This window comes from Erinaceus europaeus, chromosome 6 (assembly GCF_950295315.1).
Source record: "Erinaceus europaeus chromosome 6, mEriEur2.1, whole genome shotgun sequence".
NCBI classification, from domain to species: Eukaryota; Metazoa; Chordata; class Mammalia; order Eulipotyphla; family Erinaceidae; genus Erinaceus; species Erinaceus europaeus.
Window position 1 is genome coordinate 1,371,707 of NC_080167.1, and position 27,672 is coordinate 1,399,378.

General features: G+C 63.0%; 1 protein-coding gene and 1 long non-coding RNA gene across 12 annotated transcripts; one reads left to right on the forward strand and one right to left on the reverse strand.

Moving 5' to 3' along the window:
* Positions 1-54: 54 nt before the first annotated feature.
* Positions 55-18,351, reverse strand: SMTN (smoothelin). Of its 9 annotated transcripts, none has more exons than XM_060192789.1 (20): positions 18,195-18,351; positions 17,121-17,242; positions 14,311-14,459; positions 14,113-14,206; positions 13,951-14,029; positions 13,772-13,872; positions 12,958-13,263; positions 12,793-12,865; positions 11,738-12,220; positions 11,503-11,654; positions 7,776-7,928; positions 7,622-7,697; positions 6,135-6,299; positions 5,992-6,054; positions 5,736-5,802; positions 4,581-4,754; positions 3,874-3,988; positions 3,330-3,481; positions 2,257-2,437; positions 55-279 (listed from the first exon to the last, which is right to left on the reverse strand). In XM_060192789.1, the coding sequence occupies exons 2-19, from the start codon at positions 17,169-17,171 to the stop codon at positions 2,293-2,295; spliced, it is 2,598 nt and encodes an 865-aa protein (XP_060048772.1). In that variant the 5' UTR covers positions 17,172-17,242; positions 18,195-18,351; the 3' UTR covers positions 55-279; positions 2,257-2,292. The 9 variants fall into 9 exon arrangements, with proteins under 9 accessions (XP_060048772.1, XP_060048776.1, XP_060048773.1 ...); XM_060192793.1 differs by having other exon boundaries at positions 2,369-2,437; positions 12,958-13,260; positions 18,195-18,350; XM_060192794.1 differs by having other exon boundaries at positions 135-279; positions 12,958-13,260; positions 18,195-18,350.
* Positions 12,057-27,672, forward strand: LOC132539061 (uncharacterized). 3 transcript variants are annotated; one of them, XR_009550356.1, is made up of 5 exons: positions 12,057-12,196; positions 12,450-12,574; positions 24,098-24,626; positions 26,350-26,691; positions 26,832-27,672. It is a non-coding gene; the product is annotated as an uncharacterized LOC132539061 (long non-coding RNA). The 3 variants fall into 3 exon arrangements; XR_009550354.1 differs by lacking the exon at positions 24,098-24,626 and adding an exon at positions 21,759-21,874 and having other exon boundaries at positions 26,832-27,656; XR_009550355.1 differs by lacking the exon at positions 24,098-24,626 and having other exon boundaries at positions 26,832-27,654.

Below are 27,672 nucleotides of genomic sequence, written 5' to 3' on the forward strand. Positions count from 1 at the left end.
GGCCCCGGCCAGCTGCGCCCGCCCAGCGCTCCGGCGGGAGGCGAGGAGTCAGGCTCGTTGAAAAGCAATAATTTATCAAAATCGCTGCGTGATGAAGGCGGGCGGGTGAGGGCGTGGCGGGGCGGCGCCTAGACGTTCTTGCCGCGCAGACGCAGCTCGTGGCGCCGCAGGTGGTTGTAGAGTGACTGCACGTAGGTGAACACGCACTTGGGGTCCGGCTTCTTGCCCATGATCATCATGTCCTCCACCTCTACGAGGGGCACGCAGTCCACCAGCATCCTGCGGAGGGCACCATGCGGTCAGCGCGCCCCCACTACTGAGGGGAAGGTCTCACAGCAGGTGGAGGTGCGGGCAGAGGTGGCCCGTCCGTCCGGCCCTGGCGGGGGCTGCCCCTGCCCACCTACAGGACACCCTCCCTCTGGCACAAGCCCCTTCCAGGAAGCCCGCCCCGCAGCCAGAACCTGTGCCCCGGACGCCCAGCCGCCCCCCCCGCCCCCCCCCCCCCCCGTCTGGACACCTCCCCGCAGAGCCGACCCCCATCCCTGTCCCCGCCCCAGGGGACAGCCCTCTCCGCAGAGCCGACCCCCGTCCCCACCCCAGGGGACAGCCCTCTCCGCAGAGCCGACCCCCGTCCCCGCCCCAGGGGACAGCCCTCCGCTTGAGGTGGGAACCGGGCAGTGGGCTGGGTGGGGACAGCTCCTCAAGTCTTGTTCCCCTCACAGGCAGGGGAGGCTGCGGGACCACCCACCCCGGCCACACTGTGGGGTGTGGTCACCTGCTCCACCCTGCAGAGCCCGGGCTGAGGTTTAGAGAGGGAAATCCAGTCATCAGCCTCCCAGCATGAGCGGGGCAGGACTAGACCCTCAGTGCAGGAGTCCTCTCCCACCCTGGGGTGGGGGCTGCAGGAAGCCACAGCCTGTGCTCCTGCATCCACCCCCAGCTCTCCCCAAGAGATCCTCAACGCCCTGGCCTCCCCTGCCTGTGACTCAGTTTCCCTCCCTTAGAGCCACAAAGCCGTCCCTCCTTGCCTCATCGAGACCTTGGCAGCCCCGGGGGTGACGTAGCCTACACACACACACACACACACACACACACACACACACACACACACACGTGGTCTGTGCTCCATGGTGGAGAGGTGGTCTCCCCCTGAACCTCCTGCGCTGGGACTCTCTGGGATCCCCGCTCCCTCCCAGCCCGTGTCTTCCCCAGAGACCTTATAAAGCCATTGTTTACAGCCAGCACAGGGCCCCAGCACCCCCGGTGACAGGCAAACCCCAGGCACACTTTCCAACACTGAGTCACACTTTCCAACCAGTGACCCTCTCCCCATAGGCCGCCTGTCCATATATGACCTGGACCGCGGAGGCCCGGCCCCGCCTCACCTGCCCCACAAGGGCTCGAGTGAGGGGCATCTGAGTGCCTCAGCCTTGCTGCTTGGAGTGGCGTAAGCTCCTGGCCCAGCTGGGCCTCTGCCTTTTGTCCCCCACAATGGGGGGGGGGGGATAGTGAGCGGACGAGGAGCCACTGAGTAGGAGTCAGTTTCTGTGCCCAGTTCTGCCCTGGCCTTGGGGGCACAGCGTCCTTCCCTGGGTTCCCTGCCCAGGTGGGCAGTTAGCTCAGCTTAATTCTCCACTGGGCTGCCAGGGAGGAAATGTCCCGGAGAGAATTTGGGGACCAGGACCCCAGCCAGCAAGCTCCTGAGTTAGCACAGGGAGGGGGCACCCCCTTCTCTGCACCCCCACTGGCGGCGGGCCTCAGCCTCCCTCTCCACACTGGGCCCGTCCAAAGCTGATCCGCTGCCCAATCCATGCCCTCCACCCTCCCTCCCCAGTCCTTATCCAGGCACTGCTCAAGAATGCCAGCCAGACCCCAGACTTCTCTGGAGACCATTTGTGACTCTCATCCTCAAGACACACATGCCCCTTCCTGGTGGTGGCCCTTGCCCTGCCTCGTGCAGACCGAGACAGCCCTTCCCATGTGCCAATTTCTCCACCTCTGTCCTCAGCCAGGTATCCGACCAAGCCTCTGCCTGGCTGTCCAGACCCCTGCTCTGTTGGCGCTTCTCCAGCCGCTGGGCTTGTCTTGCCACCTCCAGGGGCTCCTCCCCCAGGCCCTCTCCCCAGCCTAACCCTCCCCACCGAGGAGCCAGGGCTCACCTGCATACCAGAAGGCAGGGCCCCTGCTCCCCCCCACCCCTGCGCTCTCTGTGCCCTGCTCAGCAGATTCCGGGGCCAGGCAGGGGGTGTTTCTCACCGTGGGGCCGCGAGCGAGCGAGCGAGTGAGCAGGGGTTAGGACTTTTTGGTTTTTACCAGCCCCTTCTGAACCAGGCAGCGGTACAACTCCTGGATGTACGTGTACACGCACTTCCAGTCGGGCTCTCTCAGCCGCACCATGTCCTCTGTGTCCAGGAGCTGCGGGCAGTCCGCATGGGTCCTGGGGAGGGGAGGGGAAGGGTGGGGAGGACCGGGAGGGGCGGGGGCAGGGCCCGAGGTGGGCAGAGGCAGAGAAGAGAGAGGGGTGGAGAGACACACACATACACAGACAGAGACACGAGTTGAGTTCCATTCTCTGTGCTGCAGCCGGCCAGCCCCGCCCCCCCGCATGCCCCCGTGGACGTGCCGCTCACTCCCGCCTCTGTGCGCGGTGCAGACGGGTGGGACCAGATCAGTCACAGGTGCACAGGGCTCTCGGGGCAAGCAGGACTCGGGGTGGGGCCGTGGCGCTGGGCCCGGGTTGGGAGGAGGGCTGTGCCCCGGGGAGGGGGTGAGGGAGGCGTGAGAGGAGGTGGAGGAGAGGAGGAAGAGGAAGAAAACGGGGGGGGGGGGGAGAACGGGGAGAGGAGGAGGAGGGCCAGAGGGAGGGGTGTGGAGGGTGAGGTGAGCAGACGGGGCAATGATTCCAAAGTGGAGGCCGGCTGTCGTCCTATATGAGCCTTGCGGGTGCCATATAGGCTGCGGGCCTGGCGGCCAGGAGCCTCCTTTTGGAATCTCCAGCCGGGGTCCCGTGAGAGCAGGAAGCTCTGCTGGTAGTAGGGGAGAGCAGGACAGACAGAGGGAGAGCCACAGGGAGGCTGGAGGGGCAGGGACAGGGCCACCTGGTGGGCCTTGCCCGAGCTGGTGGGCGGGCGGGCCTGCGGCTCCTTGGATCCGGCGGCACCTGGTGAGCTTGGCGGAGGGGGGACCGGGAGGATGGGGGCTTTCTGGGCAGAGGGTCTAGGTGCTGTCTGACAGGGTAGTGGGCTGGCCCCAGGGATCTCGGGGCTGCCGGGCCAGACACCCAGCCCCTGGTGTGCGGCCACTCCCTGCCGAGCCGGGGCTGCACTTACTCAGCGGAGGAGAAGGCCACCTCGAAGTTCTGGCGCCGGTTCTGTGGGCTGAGCTGCCCGTAGTCGAAGGCCTCCGGGAAGAAGTTGTGCACCAGAGCACAGAAGGCCATGCCATCGCTCCAGCTCGAGGAGAAGTTCTGGATGTCCACGTGCTGTGGGGGGGACTGGTCAGCTCCCCACCTCCGTCCTGGGCAGCTGGGCTCACAGGCTCTGGGACTTGCTGGAGGCTGCGCAGCACTGGGACAGCGTGCGCCTTCTCCAAGCCACATGTCAGCTCCCAGGTGGGGGGACGGGAGCCCAGAAGAGGCCCCCCACAAAGCAATAAGGGGCTTCCGAGGGCTGTAAGGACGGGGAAACTGAGTCACAGGACAAGGCAGGGCAGGGTCGTGCGGATGCCCTCAGCAGTCTCAGCAGGTTGGGGCAAGCCTGGCTCCAGGTCTGCTGCCCCGACACCCCAGGACTGGAGGGCAGGGTATCATCCTTGCTGAGTCTGTCCTCGCCAGAGAAGCAGGTGGGGCGGGCCGGGGCAGGGGCGTGGGCTCACCTCGTAGCCCCGAGTCTTGGCACGGCACCAGTCCAGCAACATCTGCTTGATGCTGTTGGCGTTGGGTACCCCAAAGCTTGTGGAGCGCTGCACCGTGGTGCGGGGGCTCCCGGGGCTGCAGAGGGGGAGGGGTGTCAGGGCGGGTCGCCAACCACCTGCACACCCCCAGGGACTCCTGGAGCCGGACCTTCAGGCCTCTCTCTGGCCCTGCCCCACAAGGGCCCAGCCCTGTGGTATGGAAACCTCACCCCCAACACGACCCCGCCCCTGGGTGACTAGTTCTTTCTGCACCACCAATTCCATCCTGTGGTTCAATCCTGTCCGTCCTGTGATACAAACTGCTCCTGGGCTGTGAGGTGCCCCCAATAGTCAGCAGGCCGTGCCCCCAATAGTCAGCAGGCCCTGCCCCATGAGCTCACTGGCTCCTCTCCTGGGCCACCCACCACGCTCCTGGTCACTAGTCCGGGCCCCTGGTCACTAGGCCCGGCCCTGGTCACTAGCCACGCCCCCTGGTCACTAGACCCCGCCCTCGGGCACTAGTCACACCCCCGGTCACTAGCACCGCCCCCTGGTCATCAGGCCCCGCCCTGATCACTAGCCACGCCCCAGTCGTTAGGCCCCTCCCCCGGCCACTAGGCCCTGCCCCCAGTCATTAGGCCCGCCCCCTGGTCACTAGGCCCCGCCCCCTGAGCAGACCCTACACTCACCTTGCTGGGGCTTCCTTCTCCAGCTTCTCGATCATGGCCTTTCGCGCCTGGGAGGCCGAGGTCTTGGGCAGGCTCTGAGCCTTCATCAGCTCCTTCTTTTTCTCTGCCTGACGTTTCTCCAGTGCTGCCAGGCTGCCGGGCCGAGGGCTGGTCTCGTCTTCCCGGTCAAAGACACTGAGGGGCAAGGGATACGGCTGGGCTGAAGGGGGGCGGTCTCTGAGCCACCGCCCCACTGGCCCGGGGTCAGTGGCGCTCCGGAACCACCTTGGGCCTCCACAGCCCAGAGGGGCCTGTGGCAGGTGGCGCCAGGCTGCAGAGGAGCCCCGAGCATGGGCCCCTATGAGTGAGCTGGGCAGGCTCGCCAGGTCCCCGGGGTTAAGGAGAGGCCACCACCAACCTCACCTTACATCGTCTCCACCATGACCTCCACCAGCACTCTCTCCACTGTCACCACCACCTCTCCATCGCCACCTCCACCACCGCTGCCTTTATCGCCTCCTCACCTATACCACTAAGGCCACTTCCAGCGTCACCACCACCATCTCTGAGTGCTGCTGCGCTCCTGCCTACTGTGACTCTCCAAGTGACCCTCCTCCTGAAAGCCCTTCTCATTTCCACCAAAGATGAGGAGACAGGCCCTGGGCCTGGGACTTCAGACTGAGGGGAGCAGAGCAGGTGCTGGGACCAGGGCTCTGACGCGAAGCCCTCTCCCCTTCAGGTTCCTAGCCTGGCTCCTGCTCCCACCCTGCTCTGACCAGCCCTCTGCTCCATGACAGGGAGGTGCAGCCCTCCCTCCTGGGGCCCTGTGGTGAAGGTGCTCTGTGGGAGCTTGGGTGGTGGGTGGGCCTCTCCCATCCAGGTGTGGCACTGCCCCTCAGTGCTGAGGCTCAGCCAACCTCTGGCCTCCCTGTGGTGTGGTGGAGGTGGTCCCCCAGGCTGTGTGAAGCACCTGTTATTTTTTTTCTTTTAATATTTATTTATTAATGAAAAAGTAGAGAGAGAGAGAACGAACCAGACATCACTCTGGTACATGTGCTACTGGGGATTGAACTCAGGACCTCATGCTAGAGAGTCCAGTGCCTTAACCATTGAGCCACCTCCTGGACCACAAAGCACCTGTTCTGCCCCGCTGTGCTGTGGGGGGACTGTGCTCACCTGCCCATCTTCTTGGAGGAGGAGGAGGAGAAGGTCTTGGTCTGCACCATGGTGCTGCCACCGCCATCTGCAGAAGAAGGGACAGGGGGGCAGCTGAGTGCCTGGGCAGGGTCTTGCCAACGGGGCAGGGGGCTGGAGTCCCAGGCAGAGAGAGTGTGCCGGCTGGGCAGAGAGATGTGCAGACGAGTGTTCCGAGAGAGTCTGAGGAAGAGCCCCAGGCGGCAGGTGGGCACAGGGCCACAGCGGGCGGCCTTACTCTCCGCGCGCTTCACGAAGCTGGACTCCACGGTGGTGGTGCGGGCCGTGCGGGTGCCGTCACCTGCAGGGGTGCGGGAGGGTGGGGGTGAGGGGGGCAGGAGGCTTCTCTGGTGACACCCCGGCCCCGGCCCTGGCCCTTACTGGAGTGGACAAGCCTCTCGGTCTTGGTGACAGTCCTGACGGAGCCGTCCGGCGTCCGCTGGCTGTGCCGTGTGGTGGTCTCAGTAGCCGTGTTGCTGCCACGGCCGACCCCTGGCTGGGCCCGGGCCTCTTGCAGCCGCCGCTCACGCTCCTTGTCCCGCTGGTCTGTGCAGAGGACGCACCACGCACACCCAGGGGACCATCACCCACACCGCACAGATCAGGGGCACGGGGTGGGGGCTCATGGGTAGGACGGGGGCTGGGGGCCGGAGTGGGTTGGGTGCACAGTGATGTCATGCTGAGTTCCATCAGGAAAGGGGTTTATCTGAGCACAGAGGCCAAGTGTGGGTGAGGTAGCAGGTGCGGGGACGCTGGGCGAGGGCCGACTGGACCATCTGGGTCTGAGTCAGGACGAGAACTGTCTAGGTGGAGGGGATGGGCCTGGTGGTGGTGCACCTGGTTGAGCATACATGTTAACAATGCACCAGGATCCGGGTTCAAGCCCCTGGTCCCCATCTGCTGGGGGGAAGCTTCACAGGTGGTGGAGTGGGGCTGAAAGTATCTGTCTCTCTCCCTCTCTGTTTCCCCCTTTTCTCCCAGTTTCTGTCTCTGCCCAATAAATAAATAGACTTTAAAAATAGGGTTGTGGTCCGGGAGGTGGCGCAGTGGGTAAAGTGCTGGACTCTCAAGTGTGAGGTCCTGAGTTCAAGCCCCGGCAGCACATGTACCAGAGTGATGTCTGGTTCTTTCTCTCCTCCTATCTTTCTCATCAATCAATCAATCAATCAATAAAATATTTAAAAAAAAATAGGGCTGGGGAGATAGCATAATGGTTATTATGCAAATGCCTTAAAAGCCTAAGGCTCTGAGATCTCAGGTTCAATCCCCAGCACCACCATAAGCCAGAACTGAACAGTGCTCTAGTCTAAAAAAAAAAAAAAATAGATGGCAGCCTCAAGGCCCAACTGGATCCAGGCACAGAACGTGTGGGAGAGCAGAGGCCGGGCTGGGGGAGGGCTAGGTGGCAACTGCCCTGGGAGAGCCAAAGGGGAAGCAGACGTGTCTAGAAGCCCAGGGCTGGCGGGAAGGCAGAGAAGGAGAGGAGTGGAGCCCAGGGGTGGCGGGAAGGCAGGGAAGGAGAGGAGTGGAGCCCAGGGCTGCTGGGCCCTCAGAAAGTCCCACAGTGGGAGGGATAGTGGCTGGGAGGAGACTGGGTGAAGGAGGTGGCCTGGGTGGGACTCGGGGAAGCATCTGGCCCAAGCAGCGAGTCTAGGAAGGGGAGGCTGGCTGGGGTCCAGGGCTGGGGGCAGAAGGGGTGGGTCAAGCAGCAGCTGGGGAGGCAGCAGCCAGGCTCAGGAGGCAAAGGGACAGCTGGGTGGACAAGGAGAGCTGGGTGGGGCGGTCACTGGCGGGACTTTGGGGAGTGGGCCCCGGGCGCAGGGACAGGTGGGTGGGAGCAGCTGGGCCTAGGCTGAGGGCGGCCCTACCTCTCTTCCGCTGCCGGAGCTCTCGCAACGCCGCCCTGATGAGCTTCCGCTCCTCAAAGTCGGTGGCCTGGTCCAGCTGCGGGGTGGGGGGCACCCGTCATTGCAGGGGTGCTCGTGGGCCCTGCCTGCCCCTCCCACCCCGGCCCAGCCCTACCATCTTGTCCAAGACCTCCTCGTCCTCGATGGCAGTCAGCTGCTCGGCGCTCAGCGGGCCCCGTCCCTCTGGGGCTCTGTCCCCCAGTGTCTGTTTGGGGTCCCCGGGCCCTTGCATGGCTGCTGAGGAGGGCTCTGTGGGCTCCGGCTCCACCTGCAGAGGAGATGGATGAAGACCTCGCAAGGGGCCTCGAGGAACCAAACGGGTCGGGCTCTGGGCTAGTCACAGAGATGCCCAGCCGCTGGGCACCGAGAAGGGCCAGTGACGGCCTTCAGTGTGGCTTCTGTGAACCTGGTGGCAGTGACGGTGATTCCCACTTAGCAGTCACCACCTGGTAAGCGCTAGAAATTTGTCTGTTCCTCTTTAACAGCAGGGGAAACTGAGGCCCAACATCTGTCTGACTCCCCAAAGTCCTCTAAGTACAAAGCAGCCTATGGTCTGAGCTGAAGGGAACCCAGCTTTCCCCCCTTTCTTATTTTAAGACTTTGAAAATATTTATTTATTCCCTTTTGTTGCCCTTATTGTTGCAGTTATTATTGTTGTTATTGATGTCGTCATTGTTGGATAGGACCGAGAGAAATGGAGAGAGGAGGGGAAGACAGAGAGGGGGAGAGAAAGACAGACACCTGCAGACCTGCTTCACCACCTGTGAAGCGACTCCCCTGCAGGTGGGGAGCCAAGGGCTCGAACCGGGATCCTTACGCTGGTCCTTGTGCTTTGCGCCATGTGCACTTAACCCACTACGCTACCACCTGACTCCCTCTTTTTTAAAAAATATTTATTTGTCCCCTTTTGTTGCCCTTATTGTTTCTTATTGTTGTAGTTGTTATTGTTGTAGTTATTACTAATGTCATCATTGTTGGATAGGACAGAGAGAAATGGAGAGAAGAGAGGAAGACAGAGGGGGAGAGACAGACAAGACACCTGCAGACCTGCTTCACTGCTTGTGAAGTGACTCCCCTGCAGGTGGGGAGCCGGGGTCTCAAACTGGGGTCCTTGTGCTTTGTGCCACGTGCACTTAACCTGCTGTGCGACCGCCCGACTCCCTTTTAAGATTTATTCATTTGTAGCCCAGAGTTCTGGGGACTGAACCCGTGTCCTCAGGCTTGAAGAACTTGCGCTCTGTCAGCTGAGCCATCTCCCTGACCACTAACTGTTAAGATAAATGACTGTCTTTGACATCACCAGCCCCTCACGCATGTGTAATTTCACCAGGTGGAGCTGCCTTTTCCAGAGAGGCAAACAGAGACAGAGCTTCCCTGCCATGGTGGTACCTCCACCTGGTGCCTGCAGAGTGCAGGAAGGCGGGGCTACTAGGGAGCTCTCTCTCCATCCCCTACCTGATTCTTGAACCTGAATTTTGTTTCCCTTTTATTTATTTATTGGACAGAGACAGAGAGAAATCGAGAGGGGCGGGACAGATAGAGAGACAGAGAGAGAGAGAGACCTGCAGCCCTGCTTCACCACTCACAAAGCTTTCCTACTGCAGGTGGGGACCGGGGGCTTGAACCTGGGTTCTTGTGCATGATAGCATGTGTGTTCAACCAGGTGCACCAGTGCCTGGCTTCTTTTATTATTATTTATTTTTATTTTATTGGATAGAGACGGAAATCAAGAGGGAGAGGGGAGACAGAGAGACATCTGCAGCAGCACTGTTTTACCACTCAGGAAGCTTCCTCTCTGGAAGTGGAGACTGGGAGCTTGAACCCGGGTCCTTGTGCGTGCACCGTGTGTGCTCCGTACGTAGGCGCACCGGTCATTTATTTATTTATTTATTAGTCAATGAGAAAGAAAGGAGTCAGAGCATCCCTCTGGCATATGTGGTCCAGGAATCGAACCCAGGGCCTCATGGCAGCAAGTCTTGGGCATTTTCTGCACACGACCTTCTGCTTCAAACCCGAGTCTCTCCTGCTGCTTCCTCCCACCTCTATCCCAGGGAAGCTGTGCTCTGCGATGCCAGCTCCTAAGGCCTGGCTACCCTCACCCCACACCCTGTCCCCCCCAGGCTGGAGCGGGATTCACAGGTCCTCTCTGAAGCTCCCTAGGGTCCTGCAGAGCCCCCTCCCCAGTCTCTCTGCACCTGTCCATCTGCTGGCCCTCCTGGCAGGGCCCCTCTGACAGGGCAAGGAGAGACAGACGCCTGGCTGACAGCTGTTTCTGGGGCTCGTTCCCTGCAGGGGCTGGGGGTTTGGCTTCAGGCCCTCTCCCCTCAGCCTGGGAGAAAAGGAAACTGAGCAGAAAGGGAAACTGAGGCTCAGAGGAGGTGGCACACCGGTGGCCTCTGCAGAGGCTGAGTCTGGCTGCAGCAACCCTCCCCCACCCAGACTTACAAGGCTGCTGCTGTGGGCAGGGCCGCCAGAGGAGGGCCGGCGGCTGCTGAAGGCAGGGGGGTGAGCCACAGGGGTCCCTGCATCCTCGGCCGCTTGGAAGAGGGCCTCGGGGTCTGCAGCGGCCAGGAGCAGCTCACTGGGCTCCAGCTCCGGCTCCAGGTCAGGTGCCAGCGGGACCCCCAGCCGCAGGCTCAGCACCTCCACCTGCCTGCCCAGCGCGTCCAGCCGCCGGCTCAGGGCCGCCGTCTCCACCCGCAGCTCCTCGGCCGCCCGGGTCACCGGCTCCACGGAGGAGACGGCAGCCTCGGCGGCCTGGGTCACTGCTGCCCGGCCGGCCTCGGCCACGGCTCGCAGCTCCTCCAGCGCCCGGCTCAGCTGCCCCTCCAGGGCCATGGCCAGCTCGGACCCTGGGCCTGGCACCCCCGGCATGTTGAGGGCAGTCAGACGGGCAGCGGGCACAGTGGACGGGCTGCCTCTCTGGCAGTGTCCCCTCTCCCAGCCGAGGGCGCAGGCAAGGGCAGTAGGCCTGCCCCGCCCCTGCCGGCCAGCTGGGGCTGCAGCCCAAATAGAAACCTATTCTGGGCTTGTGAGGGCCGCGGGGGAGGGGCCCAGCCCAGCCCAGGGCCCAGGCCCGCAGTGGGGAGCTAGGGCGGGGAGGGGCGGGCCGGTCACCCTGCTGGGACAAGGGCCTTGTCCCTGAGGTGCAAGCTGTCTGGGTGTGTTCAAGGCATGTCTTTTGTTCTCTCCCTTGGTTCCAGATGGGGAAACTGAGGCACACGTGGCATCGGGCCAGCCCTCCACTCGCCGGCAGAGGGCAGAGGGCTGCTCATCATGGCTCCCTCCCTCTCTGCCGCCCAAGAACACCAGCTCTGGCTCCGGCCTCACCTTAGCCAGCGTCCTCCTGTCCCTGGCCACCCAACGGATGGACGGACGGACAGGTGGACAGCACAGGGCTCCCTCCCTGGCTGAGCGCCCAGCCCCAGACCAGGGTGGGATGAATAATGGAAGGTGTGGGGTATTCGGTTCCCGCAGCACCTGTCAGGCTGCTGCCTCACCTGCAACCCTCCCCCCACTGTTCCGTCAGTACTTCTGCCTCCCCGGCCCCCACCCCCACCCCAGCTGACACAGGAGTAAACGGAGTCATTGGCTCGTCTCTGTCTCCTGAGGAGCAGCTGGGGGTGGGGAGGAGCAGGGGCTCCTGGGCTGTCCCAGCTTCCGAGCCTGCTTCTCCTCTGCTCCTAAGGGCCGCGCTGGGCGACCTGGCGTAAGAATCAGGCCTCAGCAGGCAGGTGACTGTGGACTGGGCACCCAGCTGCCACCTTCCTTCTCTGGGCCTCAGTTTCCCTGTGCACCACGGAGCCTGCAGCAGTTCGTGCGGGCTGGGGGTGTGTGCTCACCTTGGCACTGCGGCCCCTTTGGCCCAAGCTGGTGAAGTGAGTGGCGTTGGCTGGCCGGCTCGGGGGCCCCGGGGTGACGTGGGTGACGGTGCCTCTGCTCGCGCTGCTGGTGCTGAGGAGGCTGGGGGGCGCCCGCAGCCCCAGTGTCAGCTCTGGAGAGGGAAAGCTGCTGTGAGAGGGTGGGGTGCGGCGGCTCTGCGGCCCGTGGGTGGTGGTAGCGCACGGGGCGGCTTACCTGCCCTCTGATTGCTGGTGGGCAGCAGCACGCGGCCCGGGGAGGCCTGGCCGCGGCCGCTCTTGATCTCGATGGTGACGGTGGTCTTCATGCCGTCCCTGGGCTCAGCGCTGCCCACAGTGGCGGACGGCAGGACACCGGGCGTCTCTGTGCGGGCCACTGGCCCCCCTGCTCCATTTTCTAGGGACACGGCGGCCAAGCCCCGCCCCCGGGGGCCCTCCTCCTGGGGGCTGCTCTGAAGTTGGGCCAGGGGCCGGGCTGTGCCTGGCTTCTCCCTGCTGGGCTGGGCAGACGTATCCCGCGAGGAGGAGCGGCTGGATGCAGAAGCCGCGGCACCCGCTGGGGAGGGGCCGGGGGCTGTCCGGGCAGAGCTGCTGCGGAGCCCCACCGACCTGGGCGAGTCCACCGACAGCTTGCGCACGCGGTCCTGCACGGAGCCCGTCAGCTGCAGTGGGGCAGGTCCGCGGGAGCCGGGGGTGGGCTCTGGGGGGACGGGAGGCTGTCAGTGGTGGGTGCTCAGCAGCCCTGCCAGGGCTGGAGGTGGGACGGCCGGACCTCGCCTCTGGGCCGGCCGGTGGGGACCAAACATGAAGGGGAGGCCTTGCCAGGCCTGGTTGTGGGAGAGATGAGGGTGCCCACGTGATGGGGGAGTTCTTGTGGGGGCTTCCCCTCCTCAGCCACTTCTCAGAAGCCTGGCCTCCCGTTCCTGCAGGAATCCCAGGCTGACTTGGGACACTCCGGGGCTTGGAACTGGGCTGGCACTGGAGGGAGGGTGCCCTGCCATGGGAATGGGGGACCCCCCTCCCCAGCACTGCCTCCAGCTCTGCTGGGAGATGGGTGAGTTCTCCCTTATTGGGAAAAAGAATGTGTCCCAAGGCCCATTGCCTTTCAAGGCTGCGGGGGGGTGGGGCGGGACACCTGGGGTGGGGGTAGGGGCCTGTGGGGGGAGTGGGGGTGCTGCCCAGCCCCCGCGGAGGCCCCAGCTGTCTCAGCACAGGAAGCCGCTGCCCAGGTGGGGACAAAGAGGCCCCAGGCTTGCCCATCAGGCCCCTTACCTGTGTGCTTTGGGTGGGATGGAGTCCTGGTGGGGCCCTGGGGTGCAGGGGGCTCTTCGGGGCCAGGTGGGAGCTGCAGGGCAATAGGGCATGGGCAGGGTCTGACCCCAGGCCAGCAGCTGCCCTGCCGGGCGCCGGGCTGCATCTCCCCGTGGCTGGACTCACCTTGTGGGCCGTCTGCCCCTCTGCACTGGGGGGTGCTGGCAGCACTCGGGGCTCAGGACTGGGGGTGCCGGGCAGGTTGGAACAGGGCTCAGGGCTGCCTGGAGTCTCGGGGGTGAGGGGTGGTGGTGACCCAGGAGGGGGCTCAGGAGAGGCGGTGGGTGAGGCCTGGGGGCTGGGCGAGCCTCCAGGAGGGGCCTGCAGCAGGAGTGTCACTGTGGTCACCCCCTGGCTGGCAGCCTGGGCACTCGGGGCTGGCTCTGGAGCCGCTGTTGGCGGCTGCTCCTGCTCCTCTGACTGTAGCACCTGCTGGGGACACGCAGGATGACCAGAGCCCGGCGGGGCATGCAAAGCAGAGGGTTTGGCACCACAGCCCACGGGCACACCTGCACGGCACGGGCATAGCAGCTGGGCACCCTCTGACTCTCATCCCCACCTCTCGGCGCTGCTGCCAGGGCTGGGGAGGGCAGGGCCCCTGCTGGCCACTGAGCGGACCCGCAGGGCCTGGCTTTCCGTCACACCTGCTGGAGCAGCCAGGCAGGGTGAGACTGTCGGGGCCGCTCCAGGGAAACCCCAGTCAGCTGAGCAAGGGCCAGAGGGGGGAGCAGAGAGCAAGTGTGGAGCCAGTAGAGGACAGGCCAGGAGCAGAGACATGCTCACAGCTTTGAGGGGGAGCCGTGCTGTGTGTGGACCAGAGGCCGCCCCAAGTGAGCAGGGGCCTGAGACAGCACCCAGGGCCCCAGGCCCAAGCGCAGGGGGTGCGGGCGTCCCGCAGGCTGCCGTCTGCCGCCCGGCCAGAGTCCCTTCCTTTCCTCACCTGTCGCCGCTCCAGCCTGGGTGCCGTCCGACTAGGGCCGTCCTCTGCAGAGCCCCCGTCAGCGCGCCCACCGCACAGCCTCCCCGCCAAGGTGGCAGCAACTGGAAGGGAAGGGAAAGGTCAGGCGTGGCGGGAGGTGCCCGGGCTGGGCAGGGGTGGGGGCGGTGGGCACCACTGACCCTCCAGCTCCTTAGCCCGCACACGGCGGATGGCAGCTCGGATCAGCTTGCGCTCCTCGTACTCCCCCGCGCTCCGCAGCTGTGGGGGACAGCAGGGGTCAAGACCCCAAGGCTCCCGAGACCAGAGGGCAGGCGCCCCTCCCGGCTTGGGCCCGGCCTCACCAGCACCGTCAGCTCCTCCACGTCACTCATGGACTCCAGCCGCTTCGCCAGCAGGGCCAGGGCGGCCCGCAGCTCGGCCTCCCGCTGCTGAGAGCTGTGGGGACAGGGGTCTGCCTGTGGGCTGGGGGTCGGGCAGAGGCCCTCCCAGGCGTGGCCCGTGCCCGCCCGCGCCCGCCCCAGCCCCAGGCCTCGCCGCACTGCAGCCAGTTCTCCTTGTTGTCCTGCCGCTCTGCCCGGAAGCGCTTGGACGCCAGCGTCTCCTCCTCGCGCTCCAGCTCCTGGCGCTGCAGCTCCCGGATGGCCGCTCGGATGCGGCGCCGCTCCGCTAGGTCCGCGGTCGCCTCCAGCTGCGGGCGGAGGGGCAGCTTGCTCTGGTGGCCAGGGGCGGGGGCCTGCTCCTGCACAATGGGTGCCCTGTCCACTCTCTCGGCTCCCGCCCTGCGCGTGCCTGCCCACCCACCCAGGCTCTCAGGGAGATTGGGGTCAGAGGTTGGGGGCAGGGGGTTCCCGGGCGACCACCCCTCCCCACCCTGGGGTCAGGGGCTCCTTCCAGCAACCCTGCCCCTGCTTCCCCAGCACCAGGCACCCCGGGAGAGGGGCCATGCTGGTCGGGAGAGGAGCCATGCCCCTTGGGGGGGGTCCATAACGGGGTCCCTGGGGAGAAGCCCAGCACCAGTCCCGTGGAACACTGCAGCCTGGATTGGGGGAGGGGGTTCAATCTCCTCACAACAGGAAGACAGAGAAGGGGAAACTGAGGCGGGAGCAGCCTCAGGGGCAGGCAGGCATGCTTCCTCACACCTGACTGGGGCTCACTGTCCCCCCAACCCCCTCCTGTAGAGGGTGTCTGTGGGGCATGTACCCACTCCCAGGCCCCCCCCCCGTGCCTTCTCAGGGGACCCCTCTGGCTCCTCCGAGATCCCCCCCATGGGGGGGAGAGGGCTGGCCAAAGCCCCCCAGGGACATAAAGGCAGGCCTCCACCCTGCGGGCCTCCAGGGGGTCAGGCCTGCACACCCCTACTGAGTGTCCTGCCCACCACTTGCTGAACCTGCAGTTGCGGGGGCGTGGCCCCTCTGAAGGGAACAGGGTGGGTGTGGGGGAGTTGACCCCCTACCTGCAGCGGGAGCCCCCCAGTACCCTCCTGTGCAGCATGGAGCTCTGGCACCTCAGGACAGGTGGGGGTGTGGACAGTGACCTGGGGACCTTGGGGACCCAATGAGCATCACCCCACACTTGGCTCTGGGGACCCAGCATGCACTCGCTGGGGAAACTGAGGCAGGGGCAGGCCTGCTCCTCAGGAATGTGAGCCAGGGTTTGAAACTGCATCTGACTCTGGGGTCATCTGGGGCTGAGGGGGCTGTTGTTGGGTGCTGCTGGGGACCCTCTACTGAGGGCTGGAGGAGCTCTAGGATTCCTTTTTTAAAAAATTAATTAATTAATTAATTAATTCATGAGAGAGTTAGGAGGAGAGAAAGAGCCAGACGTCATTCTGGTACATGTGCTGCTGGGGATCGAACTCAGGACCTCGTGGTTGAGAATCCAGTGCTTTCTCCACTGTGCCACCTCCCGGACCACAGCCCTAGGATTTCAATGGGCCTGTTCCAGTATGCGGGGGGTCTCTCCCTCAGGCTGGCCTGCCTCAAGCCCCCAGCCCTGGGGACGCTTGGGGGTCCAGCCTTCCGTCCAAATGCCCGGGGCCCCAGAGATGGAGTCCTCCAAAGTCTCCTCCCGGCAAAGCCTGGGGGCTCAGAGTTCCATGGAGGAATCCACAGCCTCTGACTGACCCCTTGCCAGGCAGGTGGGGCTGAGGGAGGGGCAACCTCGGTCCACTGCCCACCCTCCGCTGACCGTCCTGGCAGAGGCCTGGAGGCCAAGGTCCGTGGGTGTCCCCGCCCTGGGCCCCAGTGCCAGAGGGGCTGAGGAAGCACAAAGCGCCATTGTCCAGGGGGGAAGGGGAAGGGGCGGGCAGCTGGGAAACTGCCTGTGAGGTCCCCCGGAGGAAAGAGGGTGCTTCCTCGGAGTGAGGGCGGGGCGGAGGGGGGCCGGGCCGCTTCTGACGGGCCTCTCGCCCTACAGCTCACAGCAGCCGGTTGTGGACACTTGCCCAGGGTGGGGACCGCTGCTGTGGGCAGGGCCTCGCCAGGGGGCGCTGGAGGCCCGCAGCTGGGAACCGCCCCGGGGCCCCCTCCTCCAGGGCAGCCTCCCCAGAGCCAAGCCACTTCTCCTTGGTTGCCCCCAGCCCCCGCCCACCAGTCAGCCAGGACCACCCAGACCCGGGGCGGTGAAGGCAGCCCCCTCTCACAATCCCCTTCCCAGTACTTGAACCCTACCTGGAGTCAGGGGTGCAAGCTGAGGACCCTGAGAAACTTGGGAGCCTTCAGCCTGCCAGCCTGGAATGTGCCTCCATGCGCCCTCCCCCCACCAGGACTTTCTGAGGGCAGTGGTGCTGGGGGCCAGTAGCAGGGGGGCTTCCAGTCAGGCTGGCACTATGCCCATGGCCTCGGAACTCCAAGGGACAGCTGGGTGGGGGCTCTGCAGACCAGGGTGAGTCTCACCCCTTTGACTCCAGGACTCATCATTACTACCTCCCTTCCCCCACAGAACTCAGGACAGTGACAGATGGGGGGAGGGCTCCAGGCATTCCCCAGGGGCTCTTCTGTGGGGCCCCTGGACAGGTGACCACCCCTCTGAGCCAGGGTGTCCTGGGTGCCCCCATGCTACTAGCCGCCCTGCTGGCATCAGGCAGCCGAGGTGTGCCCAGCCCCCACACCTGTGGTGCCATGGGCGAGCCCTCCGCAGTTACTGTTTAAACAGGTGTGTGTGTGTGGGGGGGCCGGGAGGGCCGGTTCTCCGCACCTGGCATGGACGGGCACATGTGGCGGGGGGTGAAGGGGGCTGTCTAGCCTCGGGGAACCGGCTCCTCTCCCACCACAGCCATCAGCTGGCAGGGAACTGGCCCGGCCCTGCCTAGGTGTTAGCCCGGTGGGTATGGGGGCAGCAGGGCACTCACCAGCTTCCGCAGGGCTCCCTCGTCCAGCCCGGCTAATGCCTCGTCCGCCATGCTGCGGCCTGCCCCTCTGTGCCCGTCCGGTGGGGTGGGTGGCCTGTGCCCTGGAGCCAGCTCAGGGGGCTCTGAGGGACAGACACTCATCAGGCCTCCAGCCTGGGCCTCGAGAAACTGCCGGCATGTGCACTTGCTGCCCCGACCCGGCTACGGAGGGAGGGTGGGGTGTGCGGCTCCTGGCGGGAGGTGCCCTCTGTCCTCCTGTGTGCGGAGAGCTGGGACCCGGTCTCGGCCATTGCTGCTGCCACCTTGTCTAAACAAGAGGCGGAGACAGACCAGGAGGGGTGCGCCGCGGCCGCCAGGGCCCCCAGGCCGGGCTGTCCACCAGGGGGTGCTGCTGGAGCCCAGGGCTTCCCGCCACCGGCAGCGGTCAGTCTGTCCAGGCTGAGCCCCTGCCCGGGCTTGGCAGTCCCTGCCACTCCCACCCCAGCTGCCTCGGTGACAGCCCCTGCCCACAGCGCTGCCCACAGCACCGCCCTGCCCCTCAGCTCGTGCCAGCCGCCCCGACCCGGCCAGGAGGCACCGTCTCTTCCTGGGGGACCCAGCCCCAGCCGCGCCCCCCTTCGGGGCTGCCCCTGGCCGCTGCGTGCAGACGACAGGCAGGGGGCGGGCCGGCGGCCACGAGCATCCGCGCTGCCCGCCTGCCGCCCACGAGGCCGACCGGTGCCGCCTCCCTCCCGCGGCCCGTCCCTCCGTCCGGTCCTTTGCCCCGGCTCGCCGCGCCACCCCGCCCGGCCAGGGGTCCCCACACCCGGGCCCTGCGGTGGCCGCTTCCCGCCTCCAGCCGCCTGCTGCGGGGTCTCCCCGGGGCTGCGGCTTCTGCGGCTCCCCGAGCGCCCCGGGCGGGGCGGGGGTCCCCGGCGGCATGGACGGTACCCGGGCCTCTGGCTGCAGCCCCCGGCCCCGTGCCGGCCCGCCCCGGATCCGGGGTCCCCGGAGGTGCGGAGAGGGCAGGGGAGCCCGTCCAGGGGTCCGGGAGGCTGTGCACTCGGGGTTCGAGTCCCCGGCCCGCGCACCCACCTTTGCTGGCTCGGCGCCCGAAGGCTCGCGGCTCGGGGTCGGGCGGCTCGGGGTCCGGCGGCCGGGCAGGGAGGCTCGGGGTCCCGCGGTTCGGGGTCCGGCGGCCGGGCAGGGAGGCTCGGGGTCGGGCGGCTCGGGGTCCGGCGGCCGGGCAGGGAGGCTCGGGGTCGGGCGGCTCGGGGTCCCGCGGCTCGGGGTCCGGCGGCCGGGCAGGGCGGCGCGGGGTCCCGCGGCTCAGGGTCCGGTGGCCAGGCAGGGAGGCTCGGGGTCCCGCGGTTCGGGGTCCGGCGGCCGGGCAGGGAGGCTCGGGGTCGGGCGGCTCGGGGTCCGGCGGCCGGGCAGGGAGGCTCGGGGTCCCGCGGCTCGGGGTCCGGCGGCCGGGCAGGGCGGCGCGGGGTCCCGCGGCTCGGGGTCCGGTGGCCGGGCAGGGCGGCGCGGGGTCCCGCGGCTCGGGGTCCGGCGGCCGGGCAGGGCGGCGCGGGAGGGGACCCGGCGGCTCACAACCGTCCCGAGCTGTACGCGCTAAACCCCGCCCCCCGCGCCCACCCGTCCAATCCGCGCGTAGGGCCCGCCCACGCGCACACGTCATTGGCGGAATTCAATTTAGCGGCCCCGCCTCCCAGAAGGCCCCGCCCCTCATGCCCGGGGTGCGGCGGAGCACAGTCTGAGCACCCCGCGCGGATGTGCGGCCCGCGGGGGGCTGGAGGGCGCGGCCCGGGACTCTGGCCGGGGGGGGAGGGGGGGGCCGGGAGGGCGGGAGGTGAGCGCCCGGAGGAGGCCGGCTGGCCGGGCCTTCGGGACAGCCCCTCTCCGCCCTCCTCTTTGTTCGGAGGCTGTGTCCCCTCCCTCGGCCCCGCCCCCACTCAGCCTGGCCTGCAGCCTGGACGCCCGGACCCGGGGCCAAGTCGGTCAGGGGCCGAGACCCCTTCCCAGGGTCAGGCATGGCCGCCTCTGCAGCGTCACCACCCCCTCGGCCCCCTGCACGGACCACACAGTGCCCGGGGTGAGGTCCTGCCCAGGGAGCAGGCTCGCTCAAGCAGGGGGCTGCAGAGAGGCTGGTGCCTGAGCTACGGCACAGTGGTCAGCGCTCACCCTACTGCCTGTGCTTGCCCCCAGCCCCACCGTCCAGACCCGCCGAGGCCACCCCCTCCCTGCTCACCCCATAGGAGAGAGGGCCAGCACACACTCCCAGGCCCTGTTTGTAGACTCTTTTTCCATGTGGGAGAGACACGTGGTAGGTGGGGGAGATAGCATAGTGGTTATGCAAAGATTCTCATGCCCGAGGCTCCAAGGTCCTAGATTCAATCTCCCAGATTACTATAAGCCAGATCTGAGCAGGGCTCTGAGAGAGGGAGAGAGAGAAAGGGGGAGAGAGAGAGGGAGAGAGAGTTGGTGCTCACACGCTCAGGCTCAGCTCTGGCATATGGTGGTGAGAGGGCCTGGACCCTCAGTCATGCCAGTCTGTGCTCTACTGCTGAACTCTCCCCAGCTTCATTCCCAGACTCCTTCTTCCACTCTCTCTTTTTAGTATTTTATTATTATTTTAATTTATTTGTTGGACAGAGACAGCCAGAAGGTGAGAGGGAAGAGGGTGATAAAGAAGGAGAGAGACAGAGACACACCTGCAGCTCTGCTTCACCACTACCAAAGCTCCCCCCGTCCCCCGCAGGTGGGGACCGGGGGCTCCAACCCGGGTTTTTGAACATTGTAACATGTGCGCTCAAACAGGCTTGCGCCACTACCCAAACCCTTTTCTCTTTCGTTTTAAATATTTATTTTACCAGAGAGGGGAGATATCTCTGAGAACACTGTTCTGGTGGTGTTGGTGATTGAACCTGGGCCCTCAGGCATTAGGGCTTGTGCTCCACCCACTGACTCACATTCCCCAGTCACCAAACTCTGTTGTGTTCCCAGAAGACACCCTCTCACCTGAGAGATGGTTGCATTTGGCCTGTAAAGAGACAGAGAGGCCCTTGCTAAGGCCCATGTGAGGTCAGGCAGAGCCCTGGTGGAGTGTGGGGGGGTCGACAGTTGGGGTCCCCTCTTCTTCAAGCCCCAGCAGTGGCCTCTTTTCCAAATTCCTCTCCAGCACAAGGGTCAGCTCCCTCTAAGCTCAATTCATCCTTCTTTTGAGGTCCCTTGGCTCTACTTCTTGGGGACACCCACAGGGGCCCTGGGCTTCTCTGGACTTGAGTGGCAGCTGTGGACTCCAAGTAGTGGCCTGGCTGGTGGCAAACCCCCCCCCCCCAGTAGGCTGTGGCCTCCAGGGCTCTCTGCCTTCCCGACTGTCTGGAGTTCAGGGCCTGAGGGAAGAGAAGCAAGGGTCCTCCTCCTCCAGTCTCCTTCCCTTCCCCCTGGAGCTGGTGTGTGTGTGTGTGTGTGTGGGGGGGGGGGGTTGGTAGTGTAAAACTGAGGTCAAAAGGCAGCCTGTGAGCCACAGCTCAGGGAGGAGTCAGCTCCCCTGAGCAGGGTCCTGCTCAGCACCTGCTTCAAGCCAGTCCTGTCTATGCAGACAGGGCTCCGGGCCTGCACCCCACTCCTGTGTGAGGAAGCCCGTGCCCTGCCCTCTCAGGGTGGCCGTGCGTGCACCGCATTCACAAGTCACCGAACATCCCATGGCAGGTCCAGTAGGGTGGACCTCTCAGGGCCAGGGAGTTGGTTCAGTGGTGGAGCATGGGACTCAAAGGCATGAGGCCCCAAGTTCAAGCTCCAGCAATAAAGCTGTCTGTCTGTCTGTCTGTCTGTCTACCTATATACTATCTTATCTACCTATCTACCTATTTATCTATCTACCTATCTCTCATTAGCAAATATATAAACGTGTGCATGTGCATGTGTGTGCGTGTGCACATGTGCGGAACTGAGGCCCCACACGCACCACCTCACGGCTCTAGACCACTCAGTTCAGTCAGAGAGACCCACAGCAGCAGAACTTACTCGGCTTCTGCCGCGGCACCTCCCACGCAGTGCCAGCATCCAAACTCAGGCCAAGCATGTAGCAGTGCAGGCACCCCACCCGGTGCGCTCCCTCCCAGCCCAGTAAACAAATGGTGAAAGCTGCCCTGTGTGGACACATCCGGCCCCACTGCCTGTCAGCTGTGATGGTCCTGCCTCTCAGGCTTCAAGTCCACACACGCACTGCAAGGATGGCCTGGAGCCAGGCTCCCACCCGCTGGGCAGCAATGACCACATCAGGCCTGGGGGCCCCAGAAGCCCCAGCCATCCAGGCCAGCCTAGAACGAGGAGGCTGGTCTCTGGGGCATCTCCAGGCCCGGGAGCACCTCTGGGCCCCTCCCCAGCCCTGGCACCCAGAGCGCCTTTCCCTCCCTGGAGGCCGGAAGTGTGTCAGACACTGTCACTCAGAGTGGCTGGGTGACATCATGGAGGCTGGGCCTTGCCAAACTGGTTTGCCTGACAGGTCCCCAGTCCCATTCCTAGGGCTGGCAGTGAACTTGGGGGCCTCTGCTTGGGCCCAGGAGAGGGTGGGCCACAGTCCTTGGATCCAGGCAAGCCCAGCAAGAACTGACTCTTCTGCAGAGAGCTCACCGTTCTCCCTCCTCCCAGGCGAGCACCAGGCTGAGGGAAGCCATCTCTCCAGGAACCCCCTCCACAGGGAGCCCCCACTCCCACCTGGCTCAACCCCTCTCTCCTCCTCAGACCTGCAGCGCCAGAGGCCCCATGTGAGTGTGTGGCTGGCAGGCTCTTTGCTGTCCCGTTGGGAGAGTTCAGACAGGAAACCCAGTCCTGTGAGGACCCAGCCTCTGCCTGGGCTAGTCTTGCCTCCCGGCCCCAAGTCCCAGCCTCCTCCACAGACGGCTGTGGCCAGGCTGAATCAGGGACCTGGCACTGCCAACTTGGTAAACTATTCTCAGACTCGGGCACTGGAGCGAAATATCACCCCTGGTTGCTGGGCTGCACCAGCCTCTCCAGGCCAGCCTCTGCCAGTCATGGCTGGAGCTGGAGACGCAGGGAAGCCCTGACTAAAGCCCCTGGTCTTGGGAGGGCCTGCGCAGGCCAGGCCAGCCCCCTCATCTCACAGACAGGCGGGCTGAGGCTCAAGATGCCCACAGGATTTGTGCCCCCTGCCCACCTGACGTTCAGGGCTTTTCACAAAGGGAACCGCCTTCAGCTCCACTCCCTGCCCCATCTCTCCCTAGGCCCACGCACAGACATCCCAGCCTACTCAGTTCCCTGCCACAGATGCTCTTCCTCCTCCTCTGTGTCTCCCCCTTTTTCTGTGGGATGGATTTCTCCGCACCCTTCTTCCAAGAAGTCTTTCAGAATCCCCCCCCCCTCTTGTAGAAGCAGCAAGTTGGAGGAAAAGGGGCATAGGTGTGGTAGGACAGAATGCCACCTGAGTCTGACTGGCATCACTAGGCCAAGGTGCCTTGATGTCTCCCAGATTCCTCTTGCTCCTCTCTGGAAGCTGGGTGGCTCTTACCTGCCCATGTGCCCTGCCCATGTCTGGTCCCACCTCTGTCCTGAGAGCTGAGAACTGACTGAGACCCGGAGGCACTGCCCACCCACGAGCGGGGACCCCCGCGGCGGCCAGCAGTAGCCAGCCCTCAGTGTCCCCACAGGCCCAGTCTCTGGAGTGCAGCAAGCACTGAGGCTGGAGGCCCAGGAGGGGGCCGTGGTGTGAGGGAGAGCACCCCCACCTCCTAGCCAAGTGCAGACGTGGCGGCCAGGCCCAGGGCTGCTGCGGTGGGTGGGGGTGGGGGTGGGGGTGGGGGTGGGGCCCAACCCCCAGCCTGGCCTCCCCAGCCATTCGCCAGCCAGCGGGCTGCCCACCCTCTCACTTTCATCCCGTTCAGGAGAGGACGGCACAGGGCCCAACAGCTGGGCAGCCAGAGGCCTGCAGCCCTGGCAGCAGCAGGGAGGGGGGCAGTCTCAGGCTGGCCTGGAACAGTTTTCAGAAAATCTTTTGGGTAAGATTTATTTATTTAGTGAGAGAAAGAATGAGCGAGCGAGCGTATGCCAGAGCACCTCCAGCCTGTGTGGTGCTGGAGTCTGAGCTCAGGTCCTGTGCTCGTTCTGCTGATGCTCAGCCCCCCCAGTTTCATGTACTCGTGCATTTTAGTGTGTGTGTGTGTGTGTGTGTGTGTGTGTTTGGTTTTACCTCCCAGGTTATCTTGGGGCTTGGTGCCTGCACTATGAATCCACTGCTCCTAGAGGCTGTTTTTCCTATTTTTGTTGCCCTTGTTATTGTTCTTGTTGTTGAACAAGACAGAAAGAAATGGAGAGAGGAGGGGAAGACACAGAGAGGGAGAGAAAGACAGATAGAAAGGCCTTTATGGGGTGCAGAAGGTGGGAGGTCTGGCTTCTGTAATTGCTTCTCTGCATGGGCATTGGCCGGTGGATCCACACCCCCAGCCTGTTTCTATCTTTCCCTAGTGGGGCAGGGCTCTGGAGAGGTGGGGTTCTAGGACACATTGGTGAGATCATCTGCCCAAGAAGATTAGGATGGCATCTTGCAGACCTGCTTCCCTTTTGTTGTCCTTGTTGTATTATTGTCGTTGTTATTGATGTCGTCGTTGTTGGATAAAACAGATAGAAATGGAGAGAGGAGGGAAGACAGAGAGGAGGAGAGAAAGACAGACACCTGCAGACCTGCTTCACCGCCTGTGAAGCAACTCCCCTGCAGGTGGGGAGCCGGGGGCTCGAACCGTGTCTATTCATATTCAGCACAGGAGCCTGTGTGACCTCTGCATCCCTGCAGGTCTGAGCTCACAGTCTGTGGTGACAGCTGGGAAAATTCTGGAAGATGGGTTCTGAAATGAGACAGGTTCTGAACAGCCCAGAATGTTCCCAGCGTAAATGTCACCTGCAGAAAGGCCTTCCCTAACTGCCACCTCAACTCCAGTGCCGTATCTCATCCTTTTAACCTCAGTTTGTTCTCTCAGTTTTTAGGAGAGCTGTTAATTTATGAGGAAGAGGAGGGAGAATCGGGACATCATCGCTTCATTGCTGGGAATCAGACTCAGGACCTCTGTCTGGCCCCCTCAACTAGCCAGTTGTTAAAGGAGACATTTATAAATATTATCTTCACTCTGGGTGGAAAGTGAGAGATAGGGAAAGAAAGACAGAGAGAAGAGATACACCACACCTGTGTCCCTTAGCTCAAGAAGCTTCTGCTGTATAGGCCTTCCGTGTGCTACTCTGGGGCTCATACCCAGGTCCCTGCCATTTATACTTTAAAAAATGCCTTTATTACCACCAGGGTTGACACTGGAGCTTGGTGCCTGCACAATGAAGCCACTACTCTTGGTGGCTATTATTATCATTATTACCAGCATTGACAGAGACAGAGAAATTGACAGGGGGCGTGGGAGATAGGAAGGGAGAGTGAGAGTGAGAGTGAGAGTGATTGAGAGAGAGAGAGAGAGAGAGACCTGCAGCACTGCTCACTGCTCATGAAACTTCCTCCTGCAGGTGGAGACCAGGGGCTTAAACTTGACTTGAACCATATATATATACAATTTTATTTATTTTTTGCCTCCAGGGTTATCACTGGGCCATGGTGCTGGCACCATGAATCCACTGCTCCTGATGGCCGTTTTTCCATTTTATTGGACAGGACAGAGAGAAATGGAGAGAGGAGGGGGAGACGGAGAGGGGGAGAGACAGACAGACACCTGCAGACCTGCCTCACTACTTGTGAAGTGTGCCCCCTGCAGGTGGGGCGTGGAGGTTCGAACCCAGGTCCTTGCGCAACTACTCCTGCTTAGTACTATGTGTGCTTAACTGGGTACACCACCACTGACCCCCATTTATATCGATTTTATTTTATTTTATTTTGCCTCCAGGGTTATTGCCGGGGCTCAGTGCCTGCACCACGAATCCACTGCTCCTGGAGGCCATTTTTCCCCTTTGTTACCCTGGTTGTTTTACCATCATTGTGGTCATTATTATCATTGTTATTGATGTCCTTGTTGTTGGACAAGACAGAGAGAAATGGAGAGAGGGAGGGGAAGACAGAGAGGAGGAGAGAAAGACAGACACCTGCAGACCTGCTTCACCGCCTGTGAAGCGACTCCCCTGCAGGTGGGGAGCCAGGGGCTCGAACCAGAATCCTTATACGGTCCTTGTGCTCTGCGCCACATGTGCTTAACCCACTGCGAAATGCCCCACCACCATTTACATCTATTTTAAAGAATATGTTTATTTTTTATATATGCTTTTATTTAGTTTTTAATGTATTGGACAGAGGCAGAGATGACTTGAGAGTGAAGGGGCAGTAGAGAGGAAGACAGAGTGCCGGCAGTGCCGCTTCATGGCTCATAAAGCTCCCCATGCGGGTGGGGAGACCCGGGGTCTTGAACCCATGTCCTTACACATGGTAACATTGTCAGTCAGGTCCACCAGCACCTGGCCCCTCATTTATAAATTAAAAACACAAAAATCATTTATTTATGAAAGAGAGAGAAAAGAGATTTTGCATATGCAAAGAGGTTCGCCACTCTCAATTTGACTATTTCATTATTTGTATTTTAGATCTATATGGAGAGAGAGCGAGAGAGAGGTGGGGGGAGGGAGAGAGAGAGGCTGCAGCAACGGAGTTCTCCCCAGTGCTGTGTCGCTCCCTTGTGCTGCCAGGGTTTGAGTCTGGGCTGTGAGGCCAAGCTGAGTCACCTCCCGGCCTGCTTTTGCCACCTATCCTGATAGCTTCTATCTGACGGGCTGCTTGCTAGTTGTGAGTCCCATGAGTCCCAATGTCCTGTGACCCCCAAAGCCCTGGAGCAGGACTCACACAAAAGACCCACACTCGCTGTGGGACCAGTGAGCCCCAGACTCACAAGACAGGAGGAGGTGCAGGGCAGCCGGGCGGGGGCTGGGACAGACCTGTAATTAGGGAGCAATTAGTCACCGGCTAATGGATGTTGGGCAGCTGAGGGCGAGGAGAAGGATGACCTCGGGGAAGAGGCCCATCTCGGAGGGGGCCCGGAAGGAGCCTGGCAGTCTGAGCCTCTTCTGTGCTGCGAGGGAGATCCCCGGGATGCTGGGGTCTGGTGTCCTCCAGGGTGTGGGGCAGGGCTGGGAAGCTTTCCCCTGCAGGTGGGGGCTGGGGGCTTGAACCCTGGTGCTTGTTCACGGTGACGTGTGTGCTGTACCAGGTGCAGTGCCACCCGGCCCTTCTTTTATCTCTATGACATAGTCTCAGGATGGAACCGGAAGCCTCAGGCCTGCAAGTCCTGCACTCTACCTGCTGAGCTGTCTCTTCCGGGCAAGGATGCCGTTTCCTTTGCAGTATGTTGGAGCTCTCAGCATAGCGGAAGCGCCCATCATGGTGTGCTGAATACGGGGTCAGGCACCTCCTTTTTGAGGCCAAAGTACAAGAGGAGAAGGCCCCCGCACCCCACCCCCCAGACCCCACCTTGAGGGGCCCCAGCTGCAGACAGAGGCTGAGAAGGAAACTGTCTGGACAGGACTCTTTCTGTCTCCCAAACTTATTAAATGAGGTCACGGTGAGGTTTGGCAAGTGGCGAGAGCCTGGCGGGTAAGGACGGGCAGCCCCGGGCAGGAGGTGGAGGCCGGCCTGGGGGGGGGGGGCAGGGTGGCGAGGTGCCCTCCCGCGGGGTGGGCAGGGGAGCTCAGCGGCCCGGGCCCAACAGAGGACAGGCCTCTCTGCTCGCGCAGGGCGGGTTCACCAACAGTCGGAAGCGTGGCGGCACACAGCCACACACACCGACGTTTCTGAGAGGTTGGCAGATGACCACGGCGAGTCACACTGAGCCGCAGTGAAGAGAACGTGCAGAAAGTGTGTGGTGGGTCCCGGGAGGTGGACAGAGTGCTGGACTGTCACACAAATGGTCTCCAGAAGTGCACATTCCAGAGTGGAGCCCTGCTTCTTTCTCTCTCTCTCTTTTTCAACGAATAAATATATATTAAAAGGTGTGCATCTGCGGGTTGGGCAGTGGCGCAGTGGGTTAAGCGCACGTAGCACAAAGCACAGGGACCGGCGTAAGGATCCCGGTTCGAGCCCCCAGCTCCCCACCTGCAGGGGAGTCGCTTCACAGGCGGTGAAGCAGGTCTGCAGGTGTCTGTCTGTCTCTCCCCCTCTCTGTCTTCCCCTCCTCTCTCCATTTCTCTCTGTCCTATCCAACAACAACAGCATCAATAGCAACAAAAACAATAATGACAACAATGGCAACAAAATAGGAGAAAATGGCCTCCAGGAGCAGTGGGATTCGTAGTGCAGGCACCGAGCCCCAGAGATAACCCCATGGAGGAAAAAAAAAAAAAGAGACTTATTTGATTCCTTTCACATACAGTAGAAAGCTGGTTGGAGAGACAGACTGGGTAGGGCACACATGGGTATGTGCTGCTCCAGGGGTTGAACCTGCAGCCCCAGCCATGCAAACCCTGTACTCTACCACATGAGCCACCTGTCCCGGCAAAGAGTGTTTTACTTCCTCCCCTTTAAAACTACTTACTTAGAGGTCTGTGTGTACCCGTGCCCATCGCGACACAATGTGCA

Coding starts and splice junctions, on each gene's coding strand:
- SMTN (XM_060192793.1), bottom strand. CDS start 17,171: ATGGCGGACGAGGCATTAGCCGGGCTGGACGAGGGAGCCCTGCGGAAG. Junction 12,866..12,957: donor AGGGGCAGACGGCCCACAAG/GTGAGTCCAGCC, acceptor ATTGCCCTGCAG/CTCCCACCTGGCCCCGAAGA. Junction 3,482..3,873: donor CCAAGACTCGGGGCTACGAG/GTGAGCCCACGC, acceptor TCCCCCCCACAG/CACGTGGACATCCAGAACTT.